This window comes from Sminthopsis crassicaudata, chromosome 1 (genome assembly GCF_048593235.1).
Source record: "Sminthopsis crassicaudata isolate SCR6 chromosome 1, ASM4859323v1, whole genome shotgun sequence".
Classification (NCBI taxonomy): domain Eukaryota; kingdom Metazoa; phylum Chordata; class Mammalia; order Dasyuromorphia; family Dasyuridae; genus Sminthopsis; species Sminthopsis crassicaudata.
This window is the reverse complement of record NC_133617.1, coordinates 76,621,353-76,647,545: the sequence shown is the minus strand read 5'-3', so window position 1 is coordinate 76,647,545 and position 26,193 is coordinate 76,621,353. Positions and strand designations below refer to the sequence as shown.

Sequence of the window (26,193 nt, the reverse complement as noted above, 5' to 3'; positions counted from 1 at the left end):
AGTATGAACTTAGATGGGAGAAGTATATCTGAAAGTAATAATAGAATCAGATTTAGAGCTTGAAGAGTTCTTAGAGATCATATATTGTATTAATTTCGATTTTACAAATGAGAAAACTTATTATCTCTGAAATTCTTTCCACTGCATCAAAGTGACTCTCAACTCCTTAGCAGGAGGCCTAGCAGAAAGAGTTGGTGCTTGGGAAAAGGATTCACTTTGTACTTGGTCTTACCGTAATGCCTTATCCTAGTTCTTTTTACTTAAAAGACTTCAGAGCAGTCCTAAGATCTTATGAAAAATTAATATAAATTGTTGATGATTTCAAACTGAGACGGTAGGAGTTTTTCTATTCTTCACTCACCTTACCCCAGTCGTATTGATGTGAGTGAATCTCTTCCCCTTCTCTCTTAGCTGAGAACCAGCTAATTCTTCAGGCTCTGGAACAGCAGGGCTCAGGCCCTTCATTCAGTGCTTGCTCCCTTGCCCTGCGTCCAGCCCAACTCACCCCCTTGCTTCGTGCCTTGAAGCTGCACACATCACTTCGGGAGCTTCACCTGGTAGGGAATCGACTTGGGAACAATACAGCTGTGGAGTTGCTGTCCACTATTAGCACCATGCCTGGCCTGACTCTTCTTGATCTCTCTTCTAACCACCTGGGTCCTGATGGCCTTCACCACCTTGCTAATGGCCTCCCAAATCATAGCACCTTCCAGGTAAGTGTTGTCTATTGGAGTAAGAGTGTAAGTGGTATTCTGAAATTGCCCTGGTTAGTGTTTCCATCTTGGAATGAAAACATTTGAATCACAGTTATGGTATCCACCAGCATAGCATTATATCCACAGTAGTGCTTAGTCAGTGAGGATAAGGAACAAACATAATTCGTATTTTTTTTTCTTTTAATTAATTTAAAACAAATTCAAAATAAAGAAAAATAAAAACCTATTTCCATGTGCACAACAGAACATGAGAGGATTCAAAATATAAAACAATGAATTTCCATTTCATGAAAGCCTATATATAAATAAGATACATTGTATTCAGTGCTGTTCATCTTTTCTTTGCTTCCTTGTAGGTTTTCTTTTGTTCCGTACTGTATACTTTTTACTTTATTCTTTTTTTTTCTCCTTCTTCCATCCCACCTCCCCCAAGAAGGTTACAATTAAGTGTGGATATATTTATATATACATATACATATACATAGATGTCTATAATCATACACATAATATATACAAGTTTATATTCATTACACAGCCATATAAGAGAGTACTATACTTGTCCCCTGTTTCTCTAAAGGTAAATAACATCATCCTTCATAAGTTCCAAGTCTTTCCATATTTTTCTAAATTCACTACTCATCATTTCCTGCATCACAGCAATATTCCAACTTCATACCATCAAGGTATTTTAAATTGTCTAAAACAATATTGATTACTAGGACTAATATATAATTCCTCTATTTTTCTCTTTTGATTAAATCTATTTTAGCTTTAACTTTGCTTTTTTTTTTTAGCCTAATAAATTCTATTCCTGATTTTTATTATATTTGTTTATATCTCTTATTTCCAATTTTTTCTCCTGACTCTTCTGCTTTATTTCTACTTGGTAGCTTGGCCTCCTATTAATTAACCTTCCCCTCCCTCCAAGATTCTCTTTCTTATCCTGTCCTTCCACCCTTTCCCTTTGCCCTCTTATTTCTATCTGAATTTAGAAGACTTTTATAACCTTCCAAATATATATGCTGTTCCCTCTTTATCCTATTCCCTTATAGATTATATATATATAGATTGTATATAGATTATACACCTTTTTATACCCCTATTTTATTCTCTCATCCTCTTATTTCTTTATAAATTTAGAAGACTTTTGTTCCCTTCTAAAAATTTGTTAATTTCTTTTTAACTCAGATCTAATGTAAGGTTCCCTCTAAGAATCCCTGCCTTATCAAACTCTCTTCGAACCCTATCCCTTAGCCTCTTATTTCTTTTTGAATTTAGAAGACTTTTGTGCTTTTCTCTCTGTTTCTCTGTTTGTGTGTTCCCTCTTTAACCCATTCTTTATAAGAGTATGATTCCATAACTACCAGCCTTACTCCCCCCCTCTTGTATCTCATTTATGTTAGATATTCTTTTTTACCTTTTCGTTTGCAGTTTTTTTAGAATCACATTATATTTAATTCTACCCCAGTCTTTCTTTTGAATGATCCAATTACTAATGACAGTCTTAAATTTCCACGCATAAAAAGTAAACTTATCCTTATTGAGTTCCTTCTAATTATTACCTTATATTTCTCTTATATGTCCACATTTTCTATTTTTGCAACAAAATCTTGAATGTTCATTTTCTTTTGTTCAGGATTATCCTTACTTTTGCTGTGTATGATATTTTTAGCCGGAACTCCAATTCTTTTTCTCTTTAATTTATAGTGTTCCTAGACTTTTGGTCTTTTAGTGAAACTGTTGCTACGTCTGTAAGTCATATTTCTAAAGCACTCTTTTCACAATATAATTGTATGACCTAGGTGTAGTGCATATTTTATTGTCCTGTTTTACAGATATGGAAACTGAGGCATAGAGAAGGAAATTGAAACATATCCATGTTGCACAGCTAGTAAGTGTTAAAGCTGAGATTTGAACCCAGATCTTGTAACTTCAAACCCAGCAATCATGCTACTGCAATGGTGCCAATGGAAGTTATGATCAAAGAGTGGCTCCTGGGTATTTAGCCTCCTTTTGAACACTTAGTGGAATCTGGAGGAAAGAGGATACCAGGTTTTTGCCCTGGTCAAACCTCAAGAGGAGTAGAGACATAATCCCAGTTTCCTAGCAGCCCTCAGATTGTTAGAAAAGATATGGGCTCCACTTCAGGGGGCTGGGAGTCTAATAGGTTTTACTATTTTCATGTAATATTCAGTTTAAAAGCCTCTTTCTTAAGGATGTTCCTTGTCTTAATGCTATAAACATGACCCTCACCCTTAGAAAACAGGTCTTATAAGAGAAACCTTTATGGAAGACATAAAGGCTTCCAAACCCCAGCTGTCCTGCCCACTACAGCAGGCCAGAAAAGGAAAGCTTAAACCTCATAGGGAGGTCACTTCAAGAAAGCTATTCTCTTGGCTTCTTCTTTCTCCTATCTCCCATTCACTTGTTTTGCAGAATCTAGAGAAACTAAATTTGAGTATGAATCCTTTGGGAGATGGCTGTGTCCGAGCCTTGGCTTCCCTCCTTCAGTCCTGCCCTGCTCTCAGTACTCTTCGACTACAAGCCTGTGGCTTCAGTTCAAACTTCCTACAGAATCATCAGCACACTATGGACAGTGCCTTGCAGGGTGAGCTGGCAGCTTCAAGACCCAGATGAATCTTTCCATCAGCAAACATTTATTAAACTTCTGTTCTGTGCCAGACAGTGTGTGAGGCACTGGGAATATAAATACAAATAAATGAAAATTTTCTACTCTCAAGGAAGCTTATATTTGAACAGGGAGAGAATAATATATAAATAAGTACAGAATAAATATAGATAAAAGAAATTAAAAGTAGGGAGAAGGAGATAGAAACAGTTGATAGCATCAAGAATGAGTTCATATAGAAGTGGTGCTTGAGGGTAGAGAAGGATTTTTTTTTTTTTTTTTTTTGCTGAAGCAAATGGAGTTAAGTGACTTGCCTAGGGTCACACAGCTAGGAGAAGTGTTAAGTGTCTGAGGTCAGATTTGAACCCAGGTACTCCTGACTTCAGGGCTGGTGCTCTGTCCACTGGTAGAGAAGGATTTTATGCAGCAAAGCTAAAGAGAATGAATTCTAGTTGAGGGGAGACAGCCAGTACAAAAGGAGAAAGGACTTCCTTGAAAGGAAATGTTTACTTCTCTTTCTATAGAGTTCTTTACTCAGAGACTAGATTATCAAATAGTATCATTGGATATAGAATTATATCCAAGAGGAACATGAGTGGCTATCTTGTATATACCCAACATTTGACAGAGGAAGAAGCAATCTTGTATCAAGTTAACTGCTCAAGATCACACAGATAACAAGTAGCAAAATCAGAATTCAGACCCAAATTTCAAATCCATTATTTAGCTCAGAGGTGTCAAAAACACATGGCAGGCAAAGCTCCCTAGTGTGGCCTGGGTCAGACTAATATATAATTGGAAAACAATTTAACAAAATAAAAATACAATAGGGCACAGATAATGTTAATGGGTTTTGACATCAATGATTTAGCTGACTATTACCGTGTGTGTGTGTGTGTGTGTGTGTGTGTGTGTGTGTGTGTGTGTGTTTTGACTCCCCCCCATTCCCCAGAATAATGAAACCTAGATAAGTTATATTCAAGAGAAGATCCCTACATGTGAGATTGACCTAATTTCCCATTTTTCATAAATCAGGTTAGCTTAAAAGCAGAGCGCACTTGCATATGATTATGAATTTTGAAAAGTAACAGTACCCTAATTGTGGTAAATAATTTCTTTAGAAAAGCTTCCTAGAAGAGGTAGACTAGAACTGGAAGGGTAACTATCTGAGCCTTGAGGAGAATTCTTGGAATTTTAGAGAGGGAGATACACTTGTACTTTGAGAGCAGCAGATAATGTGATTTTGGGGATTGGGAAAATAGGATTAGTCATCTCCATAGTCCTGAGTACCACCTTGTACAAAACTCTTTGAATCTTTTGGACTGAGTATAGTTTCTAACACCATTCTTCAAATATGTTTTCCCTGAAGTGTAGGTGCCCGGCACCTGAAGCTATTGTCTCTGTCCTATAACACACTGGGTGTCCCAGCCCTTGCTCGGGTTCTTCAGTGTGTGCCTCACCATGTTCTAACTCAGCTGGAGCTTGGCTCCGTGATGACCAACAGGAACAGCTCAGGATTCATGGAAGCTATGATCAGATATCTGACACAGGTATGCAGTACAGCCCCTTGGGGTGGGAGAGAAAGAAAGCAGGCAGGACAGAGACTAGCAAAGTACTAAACTAAAAATATTTCTGATTTTGATTTCCTGAGATGAAGGCCTTTACATCTCCAGCATAGTCCCTGTCACATAGCAGTCACTTAATACTTGTTGATTCACTAAGACAGAAGAGAAAAAAGACGTATGAAACTTTCTTATATCTGAGTTTGGGGGGGGGGGAAATATCCTAAAAGATCCTAAGAAAAAACAAGATCAATATTATTGTGATTTTTGTCATGATTTTGTAGCCTTTGAACAATAGGATTTTCCAAAACTTGAAAATTAAAACATTGGGGAGAAATCTGTATGTCAAAACTTTGTCAAGTCTCAGTACAAAAATGAACAGTTATGCTTTTTGAGCAAGCAGGTATGGATGGATGATGACAAGCTTTTTATTAAGCAGCTACTATGTGTCAAGACACTGTGCTAAACACTTTATAAATATTACCTTATTTGATTGTATGATGAAAGGCTTTTGCACAAAGGGACTCCATATATACATGCCTCAATATGAAAATCCTCCCACATTTTCTTTGATTTCACCTCATAAGTGGACAGGATATGGAACTCAAGGCTGTTCAGGGAGTGGATCTGGCATACAGGATTCTGAAAGAACCCTGAACTAGAAATCTTAGAACATTAGGGCAAAGAAATCAGGATTGTTTGATATATGGAGCATTAGTTTCAGCCTTGGAAACCTAGGAGAAAAAGATTTATTCAGGGAAAAGGACTCACTTAGACTTCTTAGAGATCATAAGTTTTTTAAACCTCTCTTAGCATGCTAATTTAATCAGAGCCTTCATCTGACTTTGACTCTCTGGGGCATGTGTTAAATCTTTCAGTGTTCCTCTCCCTTTCTTTGAACTCTCTTGAGTCCCTACTGTTTGTATCTAGGAAGGCTGTGCTCTGACACATCTGACCCTGTCTGGCAACTACCTGAATGATGAAGCTGTAAGAAATCTGAGCAGGTAATTTGGGATCCAGGGCCTCTGCCATGTCTGGGATAAACATCTAGCCTCCTGTCATACCACCCAAAGGGAGGAAATAGTCCAGAAAACATAGCCCAACTTACTTGCTTCCTACAATGTCCCTCTCCATTGTCAAACGTGAACAGTAAACAGTTTCTCAGACTATGCACTGGAATACACAAAAAGTCCTTTACCACAAACACAAAGATACAGTTAGTCCAGGGTGGCAGTCACAGGGCCAGTTCTTGCCTTGGCTGGTTTAGGAGTCTTAATGATTTCGTGGTTCTAGATGCCTTGGTCTCATCATCCATCTTATTCCTCACCCATACTATCCTCCATTTTACATAACGTCCCAAATTCTTTATTTTACTTCAATTTAAACCCTGTTTCATTCTCTTCTCTCTTCTTTAATTAGATGTCTAAGCCCCATCTTCATCTGAAGCCTAGTGCCCTTCAATCTTAGCACTCCAGGGTTTTTGTTTTTGTTTTGTCCACTCTCCTGTGTTAGTCATTACACATTAAAACCTATAAAACACTTCTACTTATTCAGGCCATATGACAAGCACTTTAGATATAGCACAAAGATACAAGGAGGCTTAGAGACAAAGATTAAGGAAAGCTTTCTTTTATGGTCATTTGGACAGCTATATGACTCAACAGTTACTGCTAGGAACCCAATAGTTTTTCTCTTTAACTAGGCTGTATGAGGCAAACTTTCAACCCATATCCCTTTGAGTTCATTTGAGGGGACCAAATGAAGCCCTCTATTGTGTCTTGAATTTCATATGTATTTGGTGTGATGGGGCTTATCTATTTATTCATACTCAAATTTTTAATCTTTCTATCTTAATGTTTGTTGAATTGAATGGAAAAAGACCATCCCTAGTAATGGGGGTGGCCAGGAGGTACAAATAATTTGTTGGATACCATTTCTTTCTTCTCTCCTTCCTTTTGGATCTATTCCCCAGTTTATTTTTGTTTTATCTTTCTAGATGTCTTCCTATCTGTCCCTCATTAATCTCACTGGATTTGACTGCCAACCCTAAAATTAGCTGTTGCAGCCTGGAAGAAATCTTGTCAGCTCTTCAGGAAAGAAATTCTGGCCTTGACTTCCTTGGTCTTTCAGGTGAGAACTTTGGTCATCCTGACTTTTCACCCCTAACTCGAAGTCAATTCAGTTGACCAGTTTTATGTCTCAATTCTCAGTTGGACAGAAACAAGGACATAATGTCAAATTATGATGAAATATGATTTAGCTTATCAGGAAAATGAGAAAGATGCCATATATTAAGTACTTAATATGTAGGAAGCCTGCTCTGGGAGCTATGGGAAGATTCAGAAGAAGAAAATACATGATATTAAGGGGTAAGGGATGGGGAAAGAAGCACAATCCTTATTCTATAACTTTCTGAATTTGACATACTGTTGAATCTGAAAGGTAGGGCTTGGCATCCTTTCTTAAGACCCTTGTGAGAAGGAAGCAGCATTTCCATTTGACTGGCCCCATCTGGAATGATTCACACACTGATTTTGCTTCTGAGAGTCATCAAAGTTTCTAAGCTCCCTCCTTTAGCAAATTCCTTCTTATCATGGGAGGATAGTTTTAGGATTGGGAACAAAACTTTGGGAAATTGCCTCATTCAGCAAGTTATTTACTGTCCAAGTAAATCACCTGGTAACCATGGCCCTGTTTTAATTAGCCAATTTTCTGACTGAGCTGTTCCAATGTCCTTAATGATTATCTTATCAACTACAGATAGCATTAAAAAGCCCTGGCATTATACTGTCTTTCCTGTGAATCTGGGTGAGGAATGTTTCTAGTTAGGAATCTCTGCCATCAATTCCTAAGCTACCTACTAATCATTGCCTCACCAAATTTGGATTCCTTAGTCACATGTAATACTTCTAATTGACCAATTAGCAGCTTCTTTTGTAAGAAGTATTAAAATTATATGTGAACCAAGGAACTATGATCTCATGTAAGCTACAGGATTTCAGTTTCCAAAAAAAAATAAGAGATGACCAAGAAGGTAAGCTAGTGTATTATTATATACCCCTGAAGTCTTCCTGTTTTCAGGATTCATCTTAGTCTTTTCTTTTCAGAGGTAGAAGGAATAACCACATTGGTTGATAGAATCAGGATCCAAAAAGATATTACTAGACTAGAACACTGGATTGAATCCAATAAGATGAAATTTAGTTGGGATAAATGTAAATAGTCTTGCAAGTATAAGCCAAAAAGATGGGAAAGATATGGCTAAAAAGAATTTCTGAAATAAATGATCTCATTGCAAAACCAGTATGCAGCAATATAATGTTATGGCAGCCAGAAAAGGTAAAACAAGGCAAACTTTTTTTCCTCTACTTAATACTATTTTTTCAATTACATGTAAAGATAGTTTTCAACATTCTTTTATAATATTTTATAGTTCCAAATTTTTCTCTTACCCTTTCCTCTCTTTTCTCCAAAATAGCAAGCAATTTGATATGTTAATATACACATAAATATATATATACATACATACCTACCATATTAGTCACATTTTCACATTAGTCATGTGAAAAAAGAATCAGAACAAAAGGGGAAAACTATGAGACACAAGAAAAAAAAAGACAAAAAAAAGTAAAAATAGCATCCTCTGATCTGTATTTAGACTCCATAGTTCTTTCTCCCAGTGTGGATAGTATTTTTGTTTGTCTTGTTTCCCCCCCCCCCCCATTTAAATAGTATTTTATTTTTCCCAGTTACATATAATTTTCAATATTCATTTACTATAAGATTTTGAGTTCCAAATTTTTCTTCCTCCTAGCCTCCGCTCTTCTCCCCAAGATGATAAGCAATCTGATAAAGGTTATAGATGTACAATCATATTAAACATTACCACATTCTTTCACAAAAGAAGAAATCAACAACAAAAGGAGAAAACCATGAGAAAGAAAAGTGAAAGTAACATGCTTTGATCTACATTTAGTCTCCATAGTATTTTCCATCATGAGTCTTTTGAAATAAGACAATTTTTAAGGCAGGCAACAATCCCCTTGTACATTGCTTTGATCAGCCTATATCTGGAATATAAACGTTAAATTCTGGGTATCATATTGGAAAGTAGGAAAACCAGAATGGTGAAAAGCCTTAGATAGTGCTTTTGAGGATCTTTTGAAGTAAGTAGTCATGTTTAACTTGGGAGAGAAAATTGTTTAGTAAGGGATTGGGATTTCTATGTAGTGGTTCATAGTCATCTCCCAGAGTTCTTTCGCTGGGTGTAGCTGGTTCAGTTAATTACTGCTCTATTGGAACTGATTTGGTTCATCTCATTGTTGAAAATGGCCACATCCATCAGAATTGATCATCATATAGTATTGCTGAAGTATACAACAATCTCCTGGTCCTGCTCATTTCATTCAGCATCAGTTCATGTAAGTCTCTCCAGGCCTTTCTGAAATCATCCTGTTGGTCATTTCTTACAGAACAATAATATTGAAAGGATTTATTATTCATTGGGACCAGGAAAGGCTTTCCAAAGAAAGAAGCATTTGAGATGATTCAACAGATAAAGTGAGAAAAGGAAACAACCTGAGCAGAAGAGTAATAGGATCAGATCTGCTTATGAGAAGATTACATTTAAATGGGAAGCTAGAGTGGGAGAAAAACAATTTAGGCGGCTACTACAATAGCCTAAGCACATGAGAACATATTCAATGGGCATAGGCTGGAGACACAGAAAATATGGTAGTGAAATTATCAGGAAGGAGACAACTTTTTCAAAATGCTCTCTCAGACAAGGTGTTAAATACAAAATTCAGTTTGGTAGGAATTACATATTTACTCAGCCCCCCATAACTGGCTATATACTAGCAGATTAAAAAGAGTTTTGTTCTGGCTTAAAGGAATTTCTATTTTACTGTTGAGGAGGAGCATAATGCATAGATGGTGTGTTCAGGTGGTAAGCTAAGTGATATGCTTGCTACTAGAGTGATAAGTACACATACAAGACTACCTACTGTTCTTTTACTTATTATCTTGTTTCCTGCACTCTGGCTTTGGCCCTTGCTCATAGTAAGCACTGAATAATGTTTAATTTTCCTTTGCCCTTTAGATGTGAGCTTCTCTTATGTTTCCATCCCAACAGATGATTTCTGAAGTCTGTAGAGTCATTGAATGGACAATTGACATAAGAGTTTGAGAAGACAGATGCATGATGATTTTCTGAATTTGTCCTTTCTATAGTCTATTCCTAACTATGAATCCAAACAGAGTAGGAAATTGAAGTAACAGAAATACCAACTGCCATGCAAATCTAATCAAGCAGGTTTAGTTGCTACCATAATTTAAGTTTGTTTCCCTCCTTTTTTGTAGCACTGCAGGCTTCCCTTTTTCCTGATCCCAGCCTCCCCATTCTGGGTGATTCTCCTAGTTTGGATTCTTCCTGCTCCTGATAGTTGGCCCTCAATAAGTAATCTATATTTCCCATGCAGTGTTATTTGTGAAGCAGGAATAATAATCCTTGCACTAGCTATCTTTCAGGAAGATTGCAAGGAGACCACTTCTAAACTTTCAAGTCCTATTAATCCAAAGGCACTGATCTTTAGAATAGTGGATTTTCTATGTATCCCATCGAATTGCAGTAGGGACTAGATATTTCACTGGATTAATTTACAGATTGTGTGGCTCTTAGGCAAATCATTTAACCTTTCTGGACCTCATTTTACTCATCTGTAAAATGAAAAGGTTGAGTCTAGATATTCTTTAGAGGCCCTTCCAATTTAATATGATTTTCTGAACTTCATGCTGTAAAGAAAGCCAGCCTTTTAAGTAGCATTTACTAGTGCTCTATCCTGGGCTTTCTTAGGAAATTGACTAACAGTGGCATTCAGAAGTTGTTCTCTGCACACCAGGGCTAATAATATCCTGATTGGAACCACTCCTAATAGGATAACCAATTTTTCTTTCCAGTCAGAGATGGTTTTACCTTGAGCTGTCTGTATGCATTCTCTTCCCCATAAACAAGGGCATCTGTTTGAGAGATGGTTGGCAAAGGTCTAATGCCCAGAACTCAGACTAGAAGGATTCTTAATTTTCTATGGCTCACTATAATATTTTAATGTTAGAGAATTTTCCCCACAAAAGGACTATGAGGTAGGTAATGCAAGTAATAGTGTTCCTATGTTTCTGTTGATTTTACAGGCTTAGGGAGGTTTTAAGCAGGTCCATGATGCTGGAACTGAAACTGAAACCTAATATTCTCCTGATTCAAGTCCAGTGCTCTTTTAACTACACTATGCTGCTTTTCCTCAAAGCTAATTACTCTCTAGGGAAATCCTTCTTTGGCCTCATTAACACTGAGCTTTAACCACCTGAGTCTATTACCAGAGCTAATAGCAGTCATTTACATTTCTGTAGTGATGTATATAGCCATCTTATTCTCTCAGCCATCCTTTGGGGAACGGGCAGATGGTGATGGTACCCTCACTTCACAGTTGAGGGAACAGGTGTAGGTCAGAAGGTGTAGGACTTAGAGCTTGAAGAAACATTAGGACATCTGGACCAGTTTTTTCAAAATCTATGTGATGAAAAGTTAGACTTAATGAATTCCAAGTCCCCTTTTTAGCTCTTCATCCATGTTGTCATATTACAGTTATGGGGAATACTGAGGTCTTGGGGAACTATTTTTATTTAATTATATGGTACCCTATCTTCCTACTATAGACTCATAAATATTAGTGGCTTGGATATATTCTACACAAAACTATTCCTGTATCCTCTTTCTAGGATGCTCCATTGAAGGCCCCTTGGAAAGCTGCACATGGGAGAAAATTACTTCTCAGCTTCAAGAGTTACAGCTGTGCTGCAGCAAACTGAAACCTACTGACCATCAAGCCCTAGGCCAGCAGTTGGCCTACAAGCAGGGTCCTACCTCCATCATACTGAAACACCACCACAAACTCTTCTTTGGATGCCATTGAGCAGTAGCATCTCTTTTTTTTCTCCTTCCATTTATGTACCATATCAGCTCCAATAAGCCTGCCCATGGCTTTATAGACTTTTAAAATCCTCAATAAATCACTGCTTCTTTTATTTATCTACATCATCCCCATGCTAATCTCTGTCTCAGCTTTTCATTGCCTTTTCCCATGTCATGGCCCTATTTGAAGGAATCACTGAAGGCCTGTTGGAGAATTGGTTTATTTCTAGGACCCAAATCTCTCTGGTCACCTAAGATAGAGATAGGAAAGCTAATTAATAATGAGAGAGTAAAAAGATTAGGGAAAAGACCTTTCAGCCTGCTATTTGACATGTTATCATACTTAATCTCATCTGGGGCTCTGGAGTAATTCAGGGGTTTGTGTATTCATTAATAAAGTTTCAGTATCTCAATCTTTTTAAGTTCAGAATTCCCAAACCCAGTTCACCTGAAATACTAATTTCTATATATATCAAATCCCTCATCTCCTAGGTTTCAGCAAATAGTTAGATTATGTAATTTGCTAACAACGAAATCGATAATAGATGTAATTATCTACATATTCCAGTTATAAAGATCATCAGGAATCCCAGCCATCGTTGTAACTGCTCCTGATAACTAGAACAAGTTTGCTTGCTTAAGTACGTACAAGGTAGGTTGCAAGGGCTGAATAAGGAAGTGTTTTTTCCCCTCTCACCATTTCCCCATCTCCAGCCATTAAAAAAAAGGTCTTCACAGATGACTCATATTTCATCACAAAGTAGCCATTAAGACAGTTCTAACAACAAAAATATCTTCACCTTAAGGCTTCTCCGACCTCCTCTTCGAGGCTTTTGAAAAGATTTTGAGGCTTTCTCAGTATAGGAAGGAGTTTGCTCCTCGTCTCTTTTTACCCTGAATAAAAAGGCCTGAGTAACTTTTTCTCTTATCTGGTGTCTGACGGCCGGGACTGCGATGGAGTGTTTCAGAGGAAACAACGCCGTGCCCCGTAGCCAAGAGTTAAATAGGTGAAGGAAAACCAGTTACAGGACCCGAACTGACTCTGTATTAGAAACAAAAATGATGCACCCCAGAGAACCAGGGAATGCAATGAGGTTGCTTCTGTGGTGGATTTCAGGATCGCCTCGAAAGCGGCAGACTAGATGGAGCGCTGGACGCAGTAGACTTGTCTGCGGGGTGGGGCTCATAAGGCGGCTGTAACTTCCGAGCACCTCGTGGGGAACTGCGCAAACGCGGGATGCCTGGCGTAAACAGACGAGCGCCGAAACATCGATAGCCCGAGAGATCTCGGACTGGCGCCATCTTGGACCGAAAGATCGAGCAGCTTTAAGAAGAACGATCCCCAGCTACCAGAAATAGGTTCCAGTGGGAGGCCGACAGCCCCCCTCTGAGGCGGGTCCTAGATCTAGGGTCTCGGCGGCCCCTGAGCCCTCTCCGAAGAGAAGGTCTGGCGGCAGCCGCGGCTCCCTTCCGCCCCGCCTGGTTTCAGCTCCGCGGCCGCAGACGAGGGCCCGGGCGCCGCCGTCGAGCATGTTTCACGGGATCCCAGCCACCCCCGGGATGGGAGGTGAGTGTCCCTCCCCGGCTTGTCTATCCGACGTCGGGAAGGCTGAGAGAGTAGAGAGAGGCCGGGGAGTATAGGAAGGAAGCGCCGGCACCACCTGCAGGGGGCGCCTGAGCCCGGGCCTACAGAAGGGGGCGGGGTTCTGTCCACACTAGCCCTAAGACCGGGTTGCCCCCGCTCTTCGTCCGGCGTCCGGGGCCCAGGAGGACCCGAAGATCCCGAGAACCGGAACGAGAGATGGCCAGCCCGAGGCTCGCCTTGGTTCCTAGAAGGAGCGCCTGCAGCGTGCGGGCCCGGGGGGCGGGGAGCGGCTGTAAGTGGGGAGGAGGGCTGGCTGCCCCCCGCGCCCCGTCTAGTGACTTCTCCTTTGTTTTCAGCCCCCGGGAATAAGCCGGAGCTGTATGAGGTGAGCCCCGGGGCCCCGCGGGCGGAGTTTGTTCCTCTGGGGAGGAGGAGGCACTTCCTTAGCCGCATGTTTCCCCGAGGACGGCGATGGCGAGGGCCCGGCCTTAGAAAGGCTTTCTTTGCTCTCTTGCAGGAAGTGAAGCTGTACAAGAATGCCCGGGAAAGAGAGAAGTGAGTGCCCTGGAGGCCCGGGAGAAAGGCATGAAAGGGCTGGCGGGCCGGGGAGGCCACCCCGGGGGAGCCCTGGTCTGCCGCAGCCCGGAGACTGTTGCGGCCGAGGCGGTCACGGCCGCTCTCTGTCCCCGAAGTTGGGGAGTATCACGATGCCCCAGCCTTTATCCACTTGACTCTGACCTGCGGCTTCAGCCTCCCTGTCGGGCTGTCCAGGAGAACTGGAGCCAGGGGGCGGAGACGGGGCGGCCCCGGGGGTGGGTGGGGGCGCTGCTGTCCCGGGTACTCATCAGGCCCTTGCCCTTAGGTATGACAACATGGCAGAGTTGTTTGCTGTGGTGAAGACCATGCAAGCCTTGGAGAAGGCGTACATCAAGGACTGTGTCACCCCCAATGAGTGAGTGTCCTGAAGGAAAAGATGGGGGGGAAGGGAAGGAAAAACGGCACCCTCGACACCTGGCTTGGTTTCTAAGTATTTTTTTCTGGTTTTCTAGAAAGTATATCCGCCAGTATGGTACAGTGGAGAGTCTAGGTTCAAATTCTAGCTCTGTAACTACTATCTGTATGATCTTAGCTGAGACACAAACGTTCTTTAAGGCTCAGTTTTCTCTATAAGATTTGAGGTTTAGACTAGATGACCTGTAAAGTGCTTTTCAGTTCTAAATCTCTGAATCTATGAATAATGCTGATCTTTTAAGTGTTAACTCTTTCTTGAAATCATCTTTGATTCTCCCAGTCATTAATGAACTTTCAGATATTATACTGTAGAGAACTCCCAGAAAGCTAGAAACTTCAATAGCCGGGATGTTCCCCTTCTAACATTAATCAAAGGTGCGTTTAAGCTTGAAATCATGAGAAAACATGAGGCATGTGACTTTAAATAAGATTGAGTCCCCAGAAACTAACAACATGCTTCAGTGAAATCAGGATTGGTTACAGAACAATGTTTTTCATAATAACATTATGCCTTTTTTTTTTTTTTTAATTATAGTTTTTATTTACCAGATATTTGCATGGGTAATTTTATAACTTTGACAATTGCCAAACCATTTGTTCCAATTTTTCCCCTCTTTCCCCTCCTCCCCCCATGACAGGTTGACCAATACATGTTAAATAAATAACATATGCTTTTAAGATATATAAGCAACATGATTTCTCTCAGTAAATGGCTCTGTTGAATTATCAGCAACCTCATCTCCTAATTTTCAACCACCACTAGCCCATTTGTTGTGCTGGCCACAACGTCATATGGCACTTGCTTTTGTAGCACACTGATATTATCGTGTAGTTTTGTCTGTTACCATAAGCACTGTTAAACTGGAATCTTTATAAGGTCAGGGATCCGTGTTATTGATTGGGTGAATGATGTGATCCTGCTCTTCAGTAGAGATTAGGGGCTAAAAAGGGGATAAAAATGATTATTTCATTTGATATTCACAAAAGTACTGTGGAATGGATAGTACAATTCTTTTGATGCCCATATTACAGGCAAGAGACACAGGCCTAGAGTTAAACAACTTATTTAAGATCATAAAGTTAAGTAACAAAGTCAGAATTTGAACATAGATATTGACTCCAAATCTGATGTTCTTCCTACCATGTGAATAATGAAATTACAAAGCAGTATGTGATATGAATATGAAATATGAAAGTGCTCCTGGATTCTGTACGGATCTCTAAGTCCTTATAAGGATGCATAAATCTATTGGACACTTCAGAAATCTGGGTTTGAATCCTGGCTCTGCTACCTCCTGGGTGGTGCTAGCTGTGTGATCTTGAGCTTCTCTGAAGCTCAGCATTTCCCTTGTGGTATGAGAGAGTTAGACTAGATGATGGATAAGGTTCATTTCATCTGTGAGTCAGGCATCTCTCAACTGCCCCAGATCTTCCCCTAACCCAAGTTCTTTTCCCTTAAATTAATCTCCTAGAGTTTCAAGTTCCTACTTGGTCTATAAGACCCAAACCCCTCTTATCCCTGGTTGGTTTCTGACATTCCAGTGGGTGTCTTTGTCTTAACTGAAAGTTTGGGTCCTGGCCCATGCTGAGGTTTATTTCTCCACAGGTATACAGCAGCCTGTTCCAGACTCCTAGTCCAGTACAAAGCTGCCTTCAAGCAGGTGCAAGGCTCAGAAATCAATTCCATCGACGAGTTCTGCCGAAAGTTCCGAGTAAGTCAATTCAACCTAATGAGAGTACCCCCGGATGCTTTGACCTTTGCCCCTACTCTGACCTTCTTTCCATGTGAATGGATTCCCCCCCAAGTATTAGGGCTGTCTTCAGATAAATTATGTAACTTCGTATCTCCTTACTTCTCTGGCAGCTTGATTGCCCACTAGCCATGGAGAGGATCAAGGAGGACCGGCCGATCACCATCAAGGACGATAAGGGTAATCTCAACCGATGCATTGCTGACATTGTCTCAGTAAGTCCCAGTTTCTCAGTTTCATTTATGTCCCAACATCAGAGTAAGGCAAGAAGAAATGTGCTTTATGACTGATGGAGATCCATTAGCAAGACTAACTAAACAACCTCTAAAGTCTGAGGTTGTAACTTTCAATTTCTATAGAGAGTTGGAAGAATTTTTCAGTGCCCTGCATAGTATGCAGTACCCGTATTTCTTCCATACTCAAATGACCTCTGTTCAAAGTGCAGACTGGTCTTTCTAAGAAAGAAAACAAAGAAAACAGAAGAGTTCTCCATTCCTCAGGCTATCATGGAGAAGGAAGTATTTTTAAAAAATAGAAAGATTCCAATATGAAAACTTAAAGGGATTGGAAGAGGGAGATTGGAAGTTGAATTTTCTACATGGGGGAAAGAAAAGAAGGACCACTTACATTTAAGCAATAGACAAAACTTTTCTGAAAGAGGAAAAAACTAAATCCTTTAAGGAAAAAGTAGCTTTTGCCTTTTGATAAATGATGATTGGATCCCAGCATGTTGTTAGGTAAGAGATATACCAATAAGGATCCAAGAAACAAAAGGTAAATAGTGGCAATTACTGATTTCTTACTGAGAGTTACTGAGACGCCTTATTGTTGACTTGATAACAAAACTCAGAAATCTGCTATATCCAGGACATGACACAAGAACCTTTTAAGACATATCAAGATATAACTAAAGTCACAAGCAATAAACTGAAGACATTTTATTTTTCATCATAAATGCTGATAAATGGAAAGGAGAAAAAGCAAATTTAGGAAGTAAACATTTGTTTAAGGTGATGGTATCAAAGAGGAATTTAGATTTCTGGATAAATATGGGAATTAATAAGCTCCTGAACAGGAATAGAATAGACCTAGCTAGGATTAATAAGAATATATTTGTTTGCTGTCTTGTAAAAGAAAAGTGGAAGAAAACTTATATATGTGCATATATCCACCAACTAGAAATCAGAGAGTGACTACAATGACTATAAACTAGAAAGAAAAAAAGAAGTATTCCTTCAAATTCAAGGGAGATATTTCAAGAAAGGAGTCATTGATAAAATGTATGCTCATTTATTTACAGAGGCACAAAGTATGGATTCTTAAGGAGTCCTAGAGATAGTAATGAAAAGAAATAAATTTTCACAGGTATCACTGAGAACATGGTTAGATGAGACTCAACTAAAATAAATGTTTGAGAGGAATATGCTTTATTCAGAAAGAATTAGTAAAGGTAAGAAGAAAATGATATTTAACTACTGAATAGCAATCCAAATAATGAAAACTTCTTGGGAAGAAATCCAAGGAGAAAGCTCCTAGGGCTGTCCTAAGTGCTTTGCAGATATTGTCTCATTTGATTGTCACCACAGCCTACCAAGGTAGATGCTGTTATCCCCATTTCACAGGTGAGGCAGGCAGAAGTTATATAATTTGTCCACAGATAGTTGGCTAGTTGGAGTCTGAGGAAAATTTTTTTTTTTTTTTTGCACAAGGACAGTGTTGCATCAGTGATATTCTCTCATCTGTCCATCAAAACAATATAAAAACTAAGTTTCCACAATGTGGAGGGGAGACTGTCTTCAACTACTGAAGGAAGCTATTTAGACTTGTAGTGTTTGATTTTAGAGAGGGGTATACCGAACAGTATATAGAAGTAGAAAAGAGTTAACTTATACAAAATTAGATGGATTACTTCAGAAGGTAATGAATTCTCCCTCACTCAAGAACTCAAAATCATGGATGGCCTATTCTCATAAATGGATTGCCTGGCCTCTGCCTTCCAGTTCAGTGGTTCTGTAACCTAGACACTATTCATGTCTCTGATCCTGGATAAGAAAACCACTATCTCTCTAAATATTGAAGCACCTTTGGGATGAAATCTTTTATTTCAGCCATTTCTGTTAGTGGCAAGAGGACATCTGGAATCTGAGGACTTGGGCTCAAATTCCAGCACTGCCAATCTATCTTGGGCAGATAATTTGATCTAACTAGATCTTAATTTCATCATGCATACGATGGAATTGGGCTACATCATTAAAGTAGAGAATTAGAAGTATACCTTGTAGACACTCAAGACCCTAGAGATTTTTGATCAGAAGACTGACATAACCAGTTCTCTTTATAAAAACAGCCAATCTAGTAGAATGTGAAAGACAGGTTGATGTAGGGATTACTGTGACAAAAGGACCTGTCTGGGCAGTGCTTATATTCATACTATGAAGGGGACACATAAGCAATATTGTGAAAGTAAAATGGGGAATTGAAAGTGAAGAAAAGTATATGTCTTACGTGACATATTTAGTAGAAGTCTAGCTAGGAGGTCCTGATATCCAGCACAGCTGGGTGGGATGTGAAAAAGAATGATCTAGAATGTATTAGATGGGTTGAGATGAGAGGAATTTTCCGATCTTTATTTACCTTTCAGTTTAGCTCAGAACCAGGGACGGAGACTTGAAGCCAGGTGGATAAACTTGAAGAGTTTCCTTTTGTATATAACTAGACTTTGTAGGCCAGCCTGGAAATCCAGGTGAGCTAGGTGGCACTATGTATAGAAGGCTGGATATTTCTTAGTTCAAAGCTGTGGCCTCAAATATTTACTCTCTGGGTGATATTTTGGCAAGTAACTTAACCCTATTTACCTCAGTTTCCTCTTCTGTAAAATGAGCTGAAGAAGGAAATGGCAAGCTACTACAGTATGTTTGCCAAGAAAACTCCAAATGGGATCACAGTCAGATACAACAGAACACCCACAACTACTGGAAATCCAGCCACAGTGTATCCCATGACATTGTTCCTATAGGAGAATGCTCTTCAGTTTCCAAACAGCTAATTTGGAAATGGAGTGAATCTAATGGAATGCAATATTTTGGGGACAGGCAGTATTTATAAGGTGATTATAAAGCAAGAAAAGGGCCGGGAATCACTGGAGAACTCTCCAAGACAACAGCTGAGTGTGTAGGTATGGCCAGATGGTTCTGCAGAGAATTGAGCATCAGGAGGGATGTGGAAATAAAACATAATTTCTTTGCCTCCTGCAAACCACTGAGCAGAAAAGTGGTAGATGTGGAAGCTTGGCATGTCCCTGCCTGCAAGAAATAGCACTAAATTGAAAGTCAGGAGACTGTTCCAATCTTTGCTTTGCCACATTAACTCCCTATGTTACAACCTTAGTCAAATCTAGCATTTGGAGATAGTTTCCTAGTGTCTAAAATAAGATTGAACTAGATCATCCAAGTTCAGAGTCTCACTATCCTTGTACTAAACACAACCTTGTCTCAAAACTGAACAGTACCTTGAGAAGGGTACTGAGGACCAGGATGAGAGGATGCCCCAGAAGGACAAACTGAAGACATGACATGAGCTCTGATCTGGGAAAATAAAGGGGATCTTATGAAAGATGTGCATGTAAACCATATTAAGTCCACAACAAGGGAGTGTCCCTTGAAACCTGAAACAAGTTTAAATTGTCAGCCAAAAGGTGGTATTGGCCGGAAAGATAAATAAGTTGGGGTTTAGGGAGGAAAAATAAATTAATATAATGCAAAGTCAGAATATACTTTTTTTTTAATTAATTTTAATTTTATTTTATTTCCAAAATACATGCATAGATAATATTCAACATTCACTGTTGCAAAACCTTGTGTTCCAATTTTTTTTCCCTCCTTTCCCCCACCCTCTCCCATGGCAAATGATACAATATATGTTAAAACATGTGCAATTCTTTGGAATGTACTTTTGAAGGAAGCAAGATGTTTGGGACATCCCTAACCTTTGTTTTTAACTCTGCCCTTCCTCAAAGACCCTTAAGTTAATGCCTCTGTCTAAAGTTTGTGTTTTCTCCCCAGCTCTTTATCACTGTGATGGATAAACTCCGTCTGGAAATACGTGCCATGGATGAGGTAAGATGTCTATAAGGGGACAGTGAAAAATCCAGCCTCCATCCACTGGCTGAGTAAAAGTGGTAGAAAGGCAAGTTCTTATTTGGGGAAGGCCTGATTCTATCAGGCACTCTATTCTGTAGGACAGGCTGAGTTGAGTGCTATCCATATGTTAGAAAAACCTTTGGGGCTTGGCTAAGGGTGGAGTAAGGGAGGGTAATCCTTCCTGGGATCTGAGATATCTTTACTTTCAGATCCAGCCTGATCTTCGAGAACTAATGGAGACCATGAACCGCATGAGCCACTTACCTCCTGACTTTGAGGGCAGACAGAAAGTCAATCAATGGTGAGTGTTCCCTGGGAACTGGCTTGGGAATGGTCAAGTCATTGGGAAAGGGGACTCAAAGGACTCTCTGGGAGAGTCATTTGGAAAGCCCCTCAAACTGGACAGTTTTTAACGCCCTTCATAGGGTGAAGGGGTTCAGGAAAGAGAGTCTAGCTTCTGAGCCCTCGTGAATAACTTCTCCCAGTGACCTTTCTCTCTTCCCACAGGCTACAGACCTTGAGTGGCATGTCAGCTGCAGACGAGCTGGATGATTCTCAGGTCCGACAGATGCTGTTTGATCTGGAGTCTGCCTACAATGCCTTCAACCGCTTTCTGCATGCCTAAACCCAGGGCTCTTGGTCCATCCCACTCAACTATAGTTTGAGACCCAGGGCTAGGACCATGGTTTACAGGGCTAGGATCCCTGAATTTTGGGGGAGGACCCTAGAATAAACTACTCATTTCCCCCCTTTCTTCCAGCTTGGTGGGGTAGGGGTTGGGAGGGACCTGTCTCAGGGTTACAGGAGAATGCTTTTCCTTCACCACCTCAAGAAGGATTGTAAGTGGTGATATAGGGTCAATCTACACCGGAGCATTCTGCTTGGGCTGACCCCAGCCCTTATAACCCAGGGTGCATTAACACAATCACTCTAGCTCACTGGTGGTGTATGAGCCAAGTCAGCAGGGGCTCTTGGTTTCCTTGGAGCGTGTTTTCTTCTCCTTTTTCCTTCTTTCTGAGTCCACGTGAGTCCGCATCTACCCCTGGCCATTTTCATCTCTGTTCCTTGAAAGAGGTGGAGAATGGATGTGAGGCTAAGTAGGTAGTGTCCTGGCTTATCCTACTGGTCTCCCAAAATAAAGACTGTGCCCTATAACTGGAGTCAAGACAACTTGAGTTCAAATCCAGCTTCAGACACTTAACCAGTGTATGACCTCTGAATAAGTCACTTAACCTCTCAGCCTCAGTTTCCCAAGATGTGAAATGGGAATAGTGTCAGTATCCAACACACAGGGTTCTTGTAAAGTCATCCAAGAAAATATTTGTAAAAAATTTAGTACAATACCTAACAATAAAGTAAACTATATAAATACTTATTATCCTCCCCTTTAAGTCTCTTACTTCCATACACTTAATGTGTGAAGAACTGGAACTTAATTCATATCCATTAGACTCCTTGAAACTTCTAAATTCTATACCTTTTTCCAGGGAAGATTATGCTGAACCAAGTCAACCCCATTTCCCTAAAGCAGCAACAGAGTCAGATACTTGTCTTTTTGTCGTGATTCTCTTGGATCCAGCTTTGTTCACTTGGTACTTCCAAGCCAAACCCTACTTCCTATCCCTTCAGATCAGAGTTTAGGCATTAATACTAGCTGGTGTGAATTGTGTCTAAACCACTGTATCTGATGATCGCAGAGATCTTTCCATTTCTAGGGAAATCTGAACTCAGTCTGTAATCCCCATTCACTATCATGGTTGTAACCTCTGTCAGAACATAGGGCTAGACAAAACAGGCCTGGTTGTGTGAGGAGAAACTTCTCCAGGTGCTGTTGGCTTTGACCCTAAGCTACTTTGTACCCCAACCCCCAGAGTGGAGCAGGATCATTCTTGGGCCTGGTGTTTGCTCTGGCAGAGAGGGTAGATCAGTTAAACTATTTTAAGAGAGTTGTGCATTGGATGATGATCAGACTAAAGGAGCCCTTGAACATCTCATCAACTCTGATCATTGTGACTCTGACCTATCTTGTATGCTTGAATTTGAAATAAACATTAGCCCTTCACGAAAGAAATTTGACCACATAAGATGATTGAACAGCTGGATGGGGTTCCATCACCAGGTTATTAACACTAGAAGAATTGGGTTCATCAATTGACAAAATTATTTTATTTTGAAATAAAATTGTTCATTCTATTAAATTTTGGGTTTTTTGCCTTATGGATTAAAAAAAAAAAAAATGCTGTATCAATTGATGAAGCTTGGCTTTTGAGATAATTCTTACATTCTGGTCCATCTAGTACTAAGATTCAAAAACCTATGGTCAATCCTAGTTTTTTGAATGTTAAATATTATCAATGGCTAACCCATCCTTATTATGGGATAAATTCTTTCCCTGGACAGGATCAAGAACTAGATCTGGGCAAAAGTTGGTTGTCCTTTTTCTGACCTCCATGACAGTTTTGTCTCCTGCTTATTACACTGCCACCAACAGATAGCTTCAGAAAATCCTTCCAATCTTTTAATTACTCTTATTTTTCTCATTGTGTATTTCCTCATCTCAGACCTTTTTCAGCTCAAGAGGCATTTATTCACTAAGTACTTTGGAGAACACAAAGTAGATGACTATGTGGATTCATTCTTCAAGGGCTTGCAGTCACTTTTTTTTAGAGTTAATTATTTTCTGAAAAGCATTCTCTTTCGATCACTCCCTGCTTGAGATAGCAGGCAAAACAAAAAACCTCTTACAATTCAACAGTCAAGCAAAAGGAATTCCCCCACTGGCCATGATTTAGGAAAAAAAGTCATTCTCCACTCTTGAGTTTTTCATTTCTCTATCAAGAAGTTAATGTTTAAATGTTGAAAATGAAATTGTGGTCGCTGCTGATCAGAATTCCCAAGTCTTTAAAATTTTTCTTGATATCATTGTTATATAAATTGTTCTGGTTTTGCTCACATGCCTCTGTCAGATCACGCAAGTCTTTACAGATTTCTCTAAAATCTCATATCTTACAGCACAATGTTATATATTTCCTATACTGTAACTTGTTCATTCCTTTATTGTTTGTCACCTTAAAAAGGAGCTACTATAGTTATTTTTGTATATATGGGTCTTTTTCTTCTTTGACCTCTTTGGGGAATAAACATAGTAGTAGGTTTATAACTGGGTCAAAAGTTTGCACAATTGAATAACTTTATATGCATAATTCCAAATTATTTTTTGGAGTTGGCCAGACTACCAAATGGTGCATTGATATACTTGTTTTCCTTTCAGCATTTGTCATTTTCTTTTTTCTTTTTTTGTTAGCTTTATAACTTCAGTTGTAATTGATGTGCATTTCTCTAATTATTAGTAAACAAATATGTTTTCATATGGTTGATAGCTTGGGTTTCTTCCCTTGAAAATTTTTGGCATGGTCATATCATTTGGGTACTTTAACAACTGTGGAGTGAGTGACATAATAAATTTGAATCAGTGATGTTCAACTCAGAAATGGATCTTTGCTAGCCAGATACTGGTTTAGAAAATCACAAATAAACATGATTATCTACTTTGTATTTTTATTTTTTTTAAACTTATGTTCCTGTTATATTTCATTTTGGCAGCTCTAGGTAATTTAAAGAGGCAGTAGTTTGACACCTTTGCCCTATACTTTATACCTTTTGTACTAGGTGATAGAGGATAGAATGCTGGGACTACAGTCAGGAACTCAGTTTGGATTGTGTTCAAATCGGGTCTCAGGTCACTAGCTGTTATCCTAAGCAAGTCATTTACTTCAGTGAGCCTTAGTTCCCTCCTCTATAAAATGAGGATAATAGCACCTACCTCCCAGGATTGTTGTGAAGATCAAAAAAGATATCTCAAGTGCTTTGCAAGCCTTAAAGCACTATATAAATGCTAGTGGTTATTATTAAATGAGATCTTTATCATAAAAAAAAAAAAAAAACTTGCTGCAATGATTTTTTTTTTTCATTTACCAACCCTTCTGATTTTAATTACATAACTATGTAATAAAAATTGTCCAATTTATCTTCTGGGATCCTCTGTTGTGTGGTCATGAGTTTTCCCTAAGCCATAGTTCTAATAGGTAATTTCTTCCTTGCTTCTTTAGTTTGTTTATGCCAGGCTTCATAACTTAAGTTCTTCCATTTTGGATGGTTTTGGTATAGAATGTATGCTGTTGGTTTACCCTACTTTCTACCAAACTGCTTTCTATTTTTCTCCAAGAGTTTTTGACAAATTGAGTTCTTGCTTCTGTAGTTAGGATCTTTAGGTTTACCACATACTGGGTTACTGTGCGTTTGCTTCAGTATATTGTGTGCATAATAATCCTTTCTACCAAGCAGTCTTTCTGTTCCTAAGCCAGCACCAAATTATTTAAGTGATTACTGTTTTGTAGTGTAGTTCCTTCCTTTACCCCCTTTTTCATTAATTCCCCTGGCACTTTTCATCTTTTCTTCCAGAAGAATTTTGATTTTTTTTTTCTAGCTCTATAATCTTTTGGTAGTTTTCTCCTCTCTCTAGAGATGGATAGCATTTTTCATCATTCACTCCATTTGTAAAAACTAACTTTTGCTTCATCTCTTCCAAATTTCATTTTTTTCACGAAATCTAGTTGGGTTTGTCTTCAATCTATGATTTTCTTGGGGGCCTTGCTTGTTGATACTTCTGAGCCAATTCTCTTTTTCTGCCTCTATGTCACAAAAGCAGCCTTGCCAACATTATAGCCCAGTGTAGTGGGGTTCTTTTTTCTTCCAGACTAATTCCTGACTTTGCACTTGAGATTAGACCTAGGCTCTGCAGCATTTCTGAAAGGAGGGTCTAAGCTGGTCCTGTTGCTGCTTTCAATGGAGTGTTTATTCATCCAGGATCTTAAGAACAAGCTGAAGACCTGCAAGCTTTTGGGGTTGCCAAAGTGGCCAGTGCTGCTTGACATGCTCCAGGCCTCATTTATAAAAGTCTACAGAGCTCTCTATCCCTGGGGTGACCTGGACTGGAAAAATGACTTATTTTTTCCCTTGGATTGCCCATCAAGATTCAGTCTGGTGCATTTCTTCTTTCTTGGAGGAGCTGGGCTACACTTCTTCCTGCTTTTCTGCCATTTTGACCGAATGTTTTCAGGTATCATTTTGATGAGGTTCTAAATGGTGGGTATTTTGGGCAAAGGGAATTTTTTTTTTTTCTGCTGAGGCAATTGGGGCTAAGTGACTTGCCCAGGGCACACAGCTAGGAAGGGTTAAGTATCTGAGGTCACATTTGAACTCAAGTCCTCCTGACTTCAGGGCCAGTACTGTATCCACTGCATCACTTAGCTGCCCCATAATTAACTCTTTTAAGGTATTAAGTCCTTTCCAGGATTTAGCCTGCCAACTAAGGGTATGCCCCAACTTCATAGAATGTTCTCTTTCTACTGGGTAATTGTGAGTTCCACTAAGGAACTTGTCTTTTATATGCTCTCCCACTCTTACTTCATATTTACCATTCCTAGTGTTGTACACCTTCATTTTGTCTGTCTTCTCCTAAATAAATCTGCCTTTTGTCAACAAGAATGGCCATTGTGAATTCTTCACCTGACTGAACCCCCCCAACATTTGGTGTCCTAAAGCACATCACCTGGGGCTACATGAATTCAATTAACACTTTTTGAATTTTCCCTGTGCACTCAGGGAGGTACCACCTTCATAAAGCCTTCTATCTTTATTAATGTTCTTTACTTCCTGAAATTATTTTGTGTTTATGTGTCTGGGTACATAAATGTCCTCTGGACAAAGGTAAACTCATTGAGGATAAAAACTTTTGTTTTTGTAATGCCTCAGTTTCCCTGAATTATTATGC

At 39.4% G+C, this 26,193-nt stretch overlaps 2 protein-coding genes and 1 long non-coding RNA gene across 8 annotated transcripts in view; 2 read left to right on the top strand and 1 right to left on the bottom strand.

Annotated features, from left to right (window-relative positions):
* Positions 1-12,000, top strand: part of TONSL (tonsoku like, DNA repair protein) — a 31,578-nt gene extending 19,578 nt beyond the window's left edge. For 3 of the 5 annotated variants that reach the window (XM_074263549.1, XM_074263558.1, XM_074263580.1), the window contains 6 exons: positions 412-713; positions 3,153-3,324; positions 4,720-4,895; positions 5,838-5,911; positions 6,904-7,037; positions 11,682-12,000. In XM_074263549.1, the coding sequence (XP_074119650.1) occupies positions 412-713; positions 3,153-3,324; positions 4,720-4,895; positions 5,838-5,911; positions 6,904-7,037; positions 11,682-11,875 (1,052 nt within the window). In that variant the 3' untranslated portion in view covers positions 11,876-12,000. The other 2 variants (XM_074263569.1, XM_074263590.1) reach the window with 2 other exon arrangements.
* Positions 3,150-13,047, bottom strand: LOC141540101 (uncharacterized). The gene is made up of 2 exons (XR_012481464.1): positions 12,675-13,047; positions 3,150-9,372 (listed from the first exon to the last, which is right to left on the bottom strand). It is a non-coding gene; the product is annotated as an uncharacterized LOC141540101 (long non-coding RNA).
* A 74-nt stretch (positions 13,048-13,121) lies between these two features.
* On the top strand, positions 13,122-22,431 carry VPS28 (VPS28 subunit of ESCRT-I). 2 transcript variants are annotated; one of them, XM_074263715.1, is made up of 9 exons: positions 13,122-13,441; positions 13,816-13,844; positions 13,977-14,014; positions 14,322-14,411; positions 16,077-16,182; positions 16,335-16,436; positions 20,283-20,336; positions 20,570-20,661; positions 20,868-22,431. In XM_074263715.1, exons 1-9 carry the CDS (start codon positions 13,405-13,407, stop codon positions 20,983-20,985), a joined length of 666 nt encoding a protein of 221 aa, XP_074119816.1. In that variant the 5' UTR covers positions 13,122-13,404; the 3' UTR covers positions 20,986-22,431. The 2 variants fall into 2 exon arrangements, with proteins under 2 accessions (XP_074119816.1, XP_074119826.1); XM_074263725.1 differs by lacking the exon at positions 13,816-13,844 and having other exon boundaries at positions 13,122-13,445; positions 13,952-14,014.
* The last annotated feature ends 3,762 nt before the right edge of the window (positions 22,432-26,193 follow it).

What these genes read in the sequence shown, in the direction of transcription:
- VPS28 (XM_074263715.1), top strand. Translation starts at nt 13,405, where the DNA reads ATGTTTCACGGGATCCCAGCCACCCCCGGGATGGGAG. An exon ending in ATAAGCCGGAGCTGTATGAG is followed by an intron (nt 13,845 to 13,976) that starts GTGAGCCCCGGG and finishes GCTCTCTTGCAG; the next exon opens with GAAGTGAAGCTGTACAAGAA. An exon ending in AATGCCCGGGAAAGAGAGAA is followed by an intron (nt 14,015 to 14,321) that starts GTGAGTGCCCTG and finishes CCTTGCCCTTAG; the next exon opens with GTATGACAACATGGCAGAGT.